Consider the following 9,634-nt stretch of genomic DNA (forward strand, 5'->3'; position numbering starts at 1 on the left):
GTTTTTTGTTTGTATTTACTTTACTGGATTAAAGACTCTGTTTTCGCCAAGTCGCTTTTGGGTCCTCTTTCACCTGCATGACAAATATACTTTCATCTAACGTTCCTGAATCGTTCATATGTCTTATACCTTCTAGGAGTTCGTCTGGAATCTGGGATAAGAGGCTTTCAACTGTCTCCCCGTGTTGCGTTAGTTCTGACATTTTTGGATAATTAAGTGTTCGTTTTTTTATTTTATTTTTATTTATTTATTTTTTATTTTTTATGTAATGGTTGTTGTTACATGTATGCTTTTAGCGTCTGTATTTGCGTTTTTTAATGGGGTTGCTGTTTAACATGCGTGGAATTGTTCTATGCCAGAATAACATATCGTCTCTGTACTGTCTCTCAATTAAATCCCCCAGTTGTTTGTATAGCAAAACATTCCTCGATTTCAAAGCCCTGGAAAATAATGTGAAAAACCTTTCTTGTTCGGCTGCCGGTACTGAGGCCGTAGAATTGACTGGGTCTACAAGGTTGGCCGCATCACAGAATAGCTGGTCATCAACATCCGAAATGTCGTTAAAAACAGGTCTCTTGGGTGTTCCATTCTGAATGCGCGGTGCGCCGGAATCCCCCAGCTCTAGATTTATGTGGTCGTCTGTGCCGTTTTTCACCGGTGCGGAGTCTGAATTAAAATAATACATACATAATAATATAATAATACATACGTTATTAGATATAAAAAAATATCTATGTTAGCTACATACAAATGTCAAATACCTTTCTGTTATAATAATATATATTAACAATACATATTTAAAATACCTCGGCTTTTTTGGCGCTTGTTGTGACGAATCGCCGAAACCGGGGGTGTGTGACTTTTTCCATCGAGCGTTCCAGATTCTGCTGGGTCTGTCTCCGGGCAGTCTGAAAAAACATTATTTGTCCTTGTTTTAACATAGGTTATCAACAGATCTATAACTAATAAAAAGGCTTATAACTAATAACAAAACTTTATAATGGTCCCATACCTTGCCCCTGGAGCGCCGGCTCGTGAAGCAGCAAGTTCCCGGCCCAACAGTAGTTTTCGGGGGGGCTTGATTCTGAGCAGTGTACTTGGGCCAACGTTACTAGTTGTTTGTTGGGGTCTTGAGTATGTCTGGAGGGGGTCAATGTTCCCTGGATTTGCGGTGAGTTTGAAAAAGCGCTCGTACAGAACGGTAGAATTGCATCAAATTCCTGCGTGTCAGATGTCCATAACACATCCTTTATCACAACGGGCTGTATGTCGGCTGTAAATACATAAAATAGTTTAAAAAAATAGTACAACCTATTTTTAAAATGTTTATATATAAATATTTCTTGGGTATGTGTTTAATTATAAGGACTTACAACGAAAAAAGGCCGTTGGTGATTGTCTGCCAGAATTTTGCTCCTGCGAACCCCCATCATGTTCCAGATCCGGCAACTCTCGTAAAATCTGCATAAATGTCGGGGATCCTAGATTCCATTAGACAATGTTAACAGTTATACGCTATATCTACACTTTTTTTAACATATATTGGGCTTTTGGCCTGAAATACCCAAATAACTAGGGGGTAATATTTCTATTCAACAAATCTTAAAATATAAGTTCTTTTCATTTACTCACCGCCAGAAATATCTGGATAAGAGCGTCTGCTAAATGACTTAAATGTAAATGTAAATATCCATTATGCGAGATTCCCTTATTCCGAATATTATTATTATTATTATTTTAATATGTCCGTGCAGCTCAATATTCTGGGCCTTTATGTTTGCGCTAAAGCAATACTGACAACGTTAAAAAATAGTTCTGTCGCTAACTATCTAAAAGTTCGGAATGAGTTTTTTTTGAGAGATGTATGCCTGGTTTAGAGAACACATGCTGTGAATTCAAACAACAGGATGGGGTTGTCGTGACATTCTGTCTGCAAACGGTTTGTGTGTGGGGCCGCAGATTAGGGATATCTATGTTTAACCCCGCTGTTCTGTTGATATCTCGACATGCCTTATGCGTGATAGTGCACACCTTGGTTTCAAACGTTTCTCTACAGCTAAGAGTTCTGTTTTATGTAAAAAAAAAAAAAAAACTTGGATGCAGGTCTTTGTACATTATTACAAACTTTAATAAAACATAATGATAACAACCGTAAGGGAGATAAAACTGGGGAGGAGGGGAGCATGGGTCACAAAAGTTCAAACAACCTTCTAACACATGACCACACGAACAGGGGGGGACGGGGCGGGGGCACATATTTAAACATGCACGCGTCATCATGACTTAGGGGTAGTCCGGGGTATACCCCCTGGCAGTTACTCTCAGAGCCATTAGATCCTGGCGTCCACAGACTTGTTCTTCCAACGCATATCCTGGCAGCCTTGAAGCACTCAGGGCACGTTGCATTTGACACAAAGATAACATTATTTTAAAACATTCTCGCATCCTTAGCGCTGGAGAATAAGTCTCGGGTTCTGCACGATAAAAGGGTTGGGACACGCTGTCTGTGAATATCTTAACCGTAGATTCCTCCGGGTTGAATATGTATGAAATATGGCCCTCGCTTGTACACAGAAATCCGTTAAAACATTCGGGAGCCTCTAACAAAATATCCTCCAAGCTTTTGGCGTTGGGTTTGTGACATGAGCTACAGAGCACTCCGAGAATTACACTTGTAGACATATTTTAGATGTTTAATATTCAGGTCTTAAAAAATGGCTTGTTCTGGACATTTATAATACTGAGGCCCCCAGAGATATCTATAAACCCAGACTTTCATGCTTCATAGATAACAACCGTAAGGGAAATAAAACTGGGGGGTGGAGGGGGGTGGAGGGGGGCATGGGCCACAAAATAACACACACCCTCTAACACATGACGACACGAACAGGGGGGCGGGACAATGCACATATTCACTACATGTCAGAAGATCAAAAGTTCAGCAATCAATCATATTTTTGACACCTGTCATCAATCAATCATTTTGACACATGCTGTATCCTATTACTCTCTGCTGCACTCTGGATGTCCAATTTTTGCTGTGCTGTCTATTTGAGATGAAATGAAGATCGTGGACAGTTTTCAGCAAGTTGCCACATTGAAATACAGAAAAAAACTTTTTTTCCATAAACAAGCTCTAAATCATGTTTGATGCACTCTGGATGTCCAATTTTTGCTGTGCTGTCTATTTGAGATGAAATGAACATTGTGGACAGTTTTCAGCAAGTTGCCACATTGAAATACAGAAAAACGTTTTTTCCATAAACAAGCTCTAAATCATGTTTGCTGCACTCTGGATGTCCAATTTTTGCTGTGCTGTCTATTTGAGATGAAATGAACATTGTGGAGAGTTTTCAACAAGTTGCCACATTGAAAAACAGAAAAAACGTTTTTTTCATAAACAAGCTCTAAATCATGTTTGCTGCACTCTGGATGTCCAATTTTTGCTGTGCTGTCTATTTGAGATGAAATGAACATTGTGGACAGTTTTCAGCAAGTTGCAACATTGAAATACAGAAAAACTTTTTTCCATAAACAAGCTCTAAATCATGTTTGATGCACTCTGGATGTCCAATTTTTGCTGTGCTGTCTATTTGAGATGAAATTAACATTGTGGACAGTTTTCAGCAAGTTGCAACATGGAAATCCAGAAATAAGCACTTTTCCATAAACAAGCTCTAAATCATGTTTGATGCACTCTGGATAACATTTTGTTTTGTTATGTTTATTCGAGATGTTATGAAAACACTGTAGAATGCATAAATAAGCACTTTTCCATAAACAAGCTCTAAATCATGTTTGAAGCACTCTGGATGTCCAATTTTTGCTGTGCTGTCTATTTGAGATGAAATGAACATTGTGGACAGTTTTCAGCAAGTTGCCACATTGAAATACAGAAAAAACGTTTTTTCCATAAACAAGCTCTAAATCATGTCTGATGCACTCTGGATGTCCAATTTTTGCTGTGCTGTCTATTTGAGATGAGATGAACATTGTGGACAGTTTTCAGCAAGTTGCCACATTGAAATACAGAAAAAAAAAGTTTTTTTCCATAAACATGCTCTAAATCATGTTTGCTGCACTCTGGATGTCCAATTTTTGCTGGGATAATTCCAGTACAGTACATGTGTAGAGGGATAATTTCAGTACAGTACATGTGTAAAGGGTGTAGAGGGATAATTCCAGTACAGTACATGTGCAAAGGGTGGAGGGGGATCATTCCAGTGCAGTACATGTGTAGAGGGATAATTCCAGTACAGTACATGTGTAGAGGGATAATTCCAGCACAGTTAATGTGTAGAGGGATAATTCCAGTACAGTTTATGTGTAATGAGATAATTCCAGTACAGTTTATGTGTAGTGGGATAATTCCAGTAAAGTACCTCTGTAGAGGGAACATTCCAGTACAGTACATGTGTAGAGGGTTAATTCCAGTACAGCACATGTGTAAAGGGTGGAGGGAGATAATTCCAGTAAAGTACATGTGTAGAGGGATCATTCCAGTACAGTACATGTGTAGAGGGATAATTCCAGTACAGTACATGTGTAAAGGATGTAGGGGGATAATTCCAGTAAAGTACCTGTGTAGAGGGATCATTCCAGTACAGTACATGTGTAGAGGGATAATTCCAGTACATTACATGTGTAAAGGGTGTAGGGGGATAATTCCAGTGCAGTACATGTGTAGAGGGATAATTCCAGTACAGTACATGTGTGAAGGGTGTCGGGGGCTAATTCCTGTTAATTCCAGTACAGTACAAGTGTAAATGTTGTAGGGGAATAATTCCAGTGCAATACATGTGTAGAGGGATAATTCCAGTACAGTACATGTATAAAGGGATACTTCCAGTAGAGTACATGTGTAGAGGGATCATTACAGTACAGTATATGTGTAGAGGGATAATTCCAGTGCAGTACATGTGTAGAGGGATAATTCCAGTACAGTACATGTATAAAGGGTGTAGGGGGATATTTTCAGTACAGTAAATGTGTAAAGGGTGGAGGGGGATCATTCCAGTACAGTACATGTGTAAAGGGTGTAGAGGGATCATTCCAGTACAGTACATGTGTAGAGGGATAATTCCAGTACAGTACATGTGTAAAGGGTGGAGGGGGATCATTCCAGTACAGTACATGTGTAAAGAGTGTAGGGGATAATTCCAGCGCAGTACATATGCAGAGGGATAATTCCAGTACAGTACATGTGTAAATGGTGTAGAGGGATCATTCCAGTACAGTACATGTGTAGAGGGATAATTCCAGTACAGTACATGTGTAAAGGGTGGAGGGGGATCATTCCAGTACAGTACATGTGTAAAGAGTGTAGGGGATAATTCCAGCGCAGTACATATGCAGAGGGATAATTCCAGTACAGTACATGTGTAAAGGGTGTAGAGGGATAATTCCAGTACAGTACATGTGTAGAGGGATCATTCCAGTAGAATACATGTGTAGAGGGACAATTCCAGTAGAGGACATGTGTAGAGGGATAATTCCAGTACAGTACATGTGTTAAGGTTGTAGGGGGATAATTCCAGTGCAGTACAAGTGTAGAGGGATCATTTCAGTACAGTACATGTGTAAATGGTGTAGGGGAATAATTCCAGTGCCGTACACGTGTAGAGGGATAATTCCAGTACAGTACATGTGTAGAGGGATAATTCCAGTACAGTACATGTGTTAAGGGTGCAGAGGGATAATTCCAGTGCAGCACATGTGTCAAGGCGATAATTACAGTACATATGTTAAAGGTGTTGAGGGATAATTCCAGTGCACTAGTTATCGACTGGAGACTTAAAATGCTGAAAACAGGTCCCTAGTGGAATTACAACAACATGGCTGCTTGTTAACTAAGATATGTAGAGGGTAACCATATACAGTGGGGCAAAAAAGGATTTAGTCAGCCACCAATTGTGCACGTTCTCCCACTTAAAAAGATGAGAGGGGCCTGTAATTTTCATTATAGGTACACTTCAACTATGACAGACAAAATGAGACAAAAAATCCAGAAAATCACATTGTAGGATTTTTAATGAATTTATTTGCAAATTATGGTGGAAAATAAGTATTTGGTCACCTACAAACAAGCAAGATTTCTGGCTTTCACAGACCTGTAACTTCTTCTTTAAGAGGCTCCTCTGTCCTCCACTCGTTACCTGTATTAATGGCACCTGTTTGAACTTGTTATCAGTATAAAAGACATCTGTCCACAACCTCAAACAGTCACACTCCAAACTCCACTATGGCCAAGACCAAAGAGATGTCAAAGGACACCAGAAACAAAATTGTAGACCTGCACCAGGCTGGGAAGACTGAATCTGCAATAGGTAAGCAGCTTGGTTTGAAGAAATCAACTGTGGGAGCAATTAATAGGAAATGGAAGACATATAAGACCACTGATAATCTCCCTCGATCTGGGGCTCCATGCAAGATATCACCCCGTGGGGTCAAAATTATCACAAGAACGGTGAGCAAAAATCCCAGAACCACACGGGGGGGACCTATTGAATGACCTGCAGAGAGCTGGGTCCAAAGTAACAAAGCCTACCATCAGTAACACACTACGCCGCCAGGGACTCTAATCCTGCAGTGCCAGGCGTGTCCCCCTGCTTAAGCCAGTACATGTCCAGGCCCGTCTGAAGTTTGCTAGAGAGCATTTGGATGATTCAGAAGAAGATTGGGAGAATGTCATATGGTCAGATGAAACCAAAATATAACTTTTTGGTAAAAACTCAACTAGTCGTGTTTCGAGGACAAAGAAGAGAGTTGCATCCAAAGAACACCATACCTACTGTGAAGCATGGGGGTGGAAACATCTGGGGCTGTTTTTCTGCAAAGGCACCAGGACGACTAATCCGTGTAAAGGAAAGAATGAATGGGGCCATGTATCGTGACATTTTGAGTGAAAACCTCCTTCCATCAGCAAAGGCATTGAAGATGAAACGTGGCTGGGTCTTTCAGCATGACAATGATCCCAAACACACCGCCCGGGTAACGAAGGAGTGGCTTCGTAAGAAGCATTTCAAGGTCCTGGAGTGGCCTAGCCAGTCTCCAGATCTCAACCCCATAGAAAAATCTTTGGAGGGAGTTGAAAGTCTGTGTTGCCCAGCAACAGCCCCAAAACATCACTGCTCTAGAGGAGATCTGCATGGTAGAATGGGCCAAAATACCAGCAACAGTGTGTGAAAACCTTGTGAAGACTTACAGAAAACGTTTGACCTCTGTCATTTTCAACAAAGGGTATATAACAAAGTATTGAGATAAACTTTTCTTATTGACCAAATACTTATTTCCCACCATAATTTGCAAATAAATTCATAAAAAATCCTACAATGTGATTTCCTGGATTTTTTTCTCTTATTTTGTCTGTCATAGTTGACAATTACAGGCCTCTCTCATATTTTTAAGTGGAGGAACTTGCACAATTGGTGGTTGACTAAATACTTTTTTGCCCCACTGTACATTGCACATAGACTGTAAGAAATCCTGAATGTATTGAAATGCCTTGGCTCGCAGGGGATGTGTTAATTCATAACTGTCATGTTCTGACCTTTATTTCCTTTGTTTTGTATTTATTTAGTATGGTCAGGGCGTGAGTTGGGTGGGCAGTCTATGTTTGTTTTTCTATGTTTTGGGGTATTTCTATGTTTCGGCCTAGTATGGTTCTCAATCAGAGGCAGGTGTCATTAGTTGTCTCTGATTGAGAATCATACTTAGGTAGCTTGGGTTTCACTGTGTGTTTGTGGGTGATTGTTCCTGTCTCTGTGTTTGCACCAGATAGGACTGTTTTTGCTTTTCCACGTTTATTGTTTTGTAGTGTTCATGTTTATCTGTTTTTATTCAACATGAATCAATATAACCACGCTGCGTTTTGGTCCGCCTCTACTTCACCACAGGAAAACCCTTACAATAACCCATAATTTATACCTATTACTTCATAACCAATCATGTATACCTGTTAGTTCATAACCCGTAATTTATACCTTTTGCTCGAAAGGAGCGTTTCAGGCAGACTGGCACTCTCCCTGACCTTACTTCTTACTTGGCAGGAACTAATGGGGAACCATAATAATTCCCAGGAAGAATAGCTGCTGCCTTGGCAGGAACACAGTCATGTGATACATGGTATTGAAAAGTCCAATCTTAGGAGAGTTCATGGGAGGCACTATACTGTGTGTCTGCAGGTGTCTACTGGTCAAAACCACTGATACAGGTTCCCCTCCACCCTCTGGTGGGTTGGATCATGTATACAGAGAAACCTAGATTCAAATACTTAGATTTGTGTGTATTGGGTACATGTTGTGAAATTGTTAGATATTACTGCACCGTCGGAGCTAGAAACGCAAGCATTTCGCTACACTCGCAGTAACATCTGCTAAACACGTGTATGTGACCAATAAAATGTGATTTTGATTTGAAATAAATATTTATCAAATGTGCTTCTGGCTGGGGTCAAAATGACTCCAAAGGATTTGAATTTGTTAAAAGTCAATTAATTATACAGAAACACTAAACCATGATTTAGATTTATTAAGAACAAGTTGATTGACAAAGTTATGAAAAATTGGAAGAATGAAAAAAAAACACATTTTGGCTATGATAAAAGATATGCCTCTGGGGTCAAAATGATCCATGTCAGAAGTATGGTTCAATGCAAATATGCAGTGGTGTGTAAAGTTTGTTTAAAATTCTCACTCATTAAACACGAATAAATCAACACATGCTTCTCTTTGAACGACTTAATATAATAATCAACTTTTATGAAATAAATGAAAAATAAACGTTTGGTTCCTCAACTGCGTTACCCACTCCAGTCAGCAGATGGCGATGTGCGTCTGTTAGGTTCCGGCGACGCTGCTCCTTCACAACAACAACAGCTAGTCAGACATCTCGGTTGCTTTCTAGCAAACATAGCTACAACATTCACTCTATTTACACTGGTTTGGTGTATATTAGGCGCTGTGTATTAAACACACTTCTGTTGTATGTACTTGTTGGCCCATTTAATTATATATTTACGTTGTTTGTCAGCTAGCTGGTTTGCTAAGTTAGCTTGGAACTATGTTAGTCGCTAATGCTAACTAGCTAACATCTCCGACCATGAGTTCACTCAGCTACTCTCCTCCTGCTAAAGAAGAGGGGGTTTGCTGGACGGAGAAAGAAGCTCTGGTCAAAGAGGAGGAGGAGGAATATGAGGATGTTACAATACAAAAACAAGTAGAGGGTGAGGCTGATACCGTGAAAGAAGAAGAGAAAGACGTTTCAGTGAAAGAAGAGGAAGACCTGTTCAGAGTGAAAGAGGAGGAGGATGTTATAGTAATGCAGGCAATGAGGCAGGCAATGAGGCAGTGATCGCTGAGATCCTGATTGAAAACATCAGAGGTGTATGTGGAGGGAAAGTATGACAGAACTATGCAGGCCATCTCAGCAGTAGATTGCAACTCCTCTCATTTTGAAGGAAAATGTTGTAGTTGGGGATGGAAATATCAGAATATTTGGTGGCCTTCCAAAGCCAGGATTCAGACACGGCAAGGACATCAGGGTTGGCAGAGTGTGCTAAAGCAGTGAGTAAAACAAACTTAGGGAGGAGGTTTCTGATGTTAACATGCATGAAACCAAGGTTTTTACTGTTACA

General features: G+C 40.1%; 1 protein-coding gene across 1 annotated transcript; it reads right to left on the reverse strand.

The window, feature by feature from the left end:
• Nucleotides 1–256: 256 nt before the first annotated feature.
• LOC124024442 lies at nucleotides 257–1,820 on the reverse strand. The gene is made up of 6 exons (XM_046338336.1): nucleotides 1,691–1,820; nucleotides 1,633–1,644; nucleotides 1,374–1,481; nucleotides 1,013–1,273; nucleotides 807–908; nucleotides 257–666 (listed from the first exon to the last, which is right to left on the reverse strand). The coding sequence occupies exons 1-6, from the start codon at nucleotides 1,692–1,694 to the stop codon at nucleotides 293–295; spliced, it is 861 nt and encodes a 286-aa protein (XP_046194292.1). The 5' UTR covers nucleotides 1,695–1,820; the 3' UTR covers nucleotides 257–292.
• Nucleotides 1,821–9,634: the final 7,814 nt, after the last annotated feature.

This window comes from Oncorhynchus gorbuscha, unplaced genomic scaffold, assembly GCF_021184085.1.
Source record: "Oncorhynchus gorbuscha isolate QuinsamMale2020 ecotype Even-year unplaced genomic scaffold, OgorEven_v1.0 Un_scaffold_1854, whole genome shotgun sequence".
In the NCBI taxonomy this organism is placed as follows: Eukaryota; Metazoa; Chordata; class Actinopteri; order Salmoniformes; family Salmonidae; genus Oncorhynchus; species Oncorhynchus gorbuscha.

Bases quoted from the DNA above. Each gene is read 5' to 3' on its own strand.
- LOC124024442 (XM_046338336.1), bottom strand. The intron at 1,274-1,373 runs GTAAGTCCTTAT...ATGTATTTACAG, and splicing joins ACCAACGGCCTTTTTTCGTT to CCGACATACAGCCCGTTGTG. The intron at 667-806 runs GTATTTTAAATA...ATTTTAATTCAG, and splicing joins CAAGCGCCAAAAAAGCCGAG to ACTCCGCACCGGTGAAAAAC.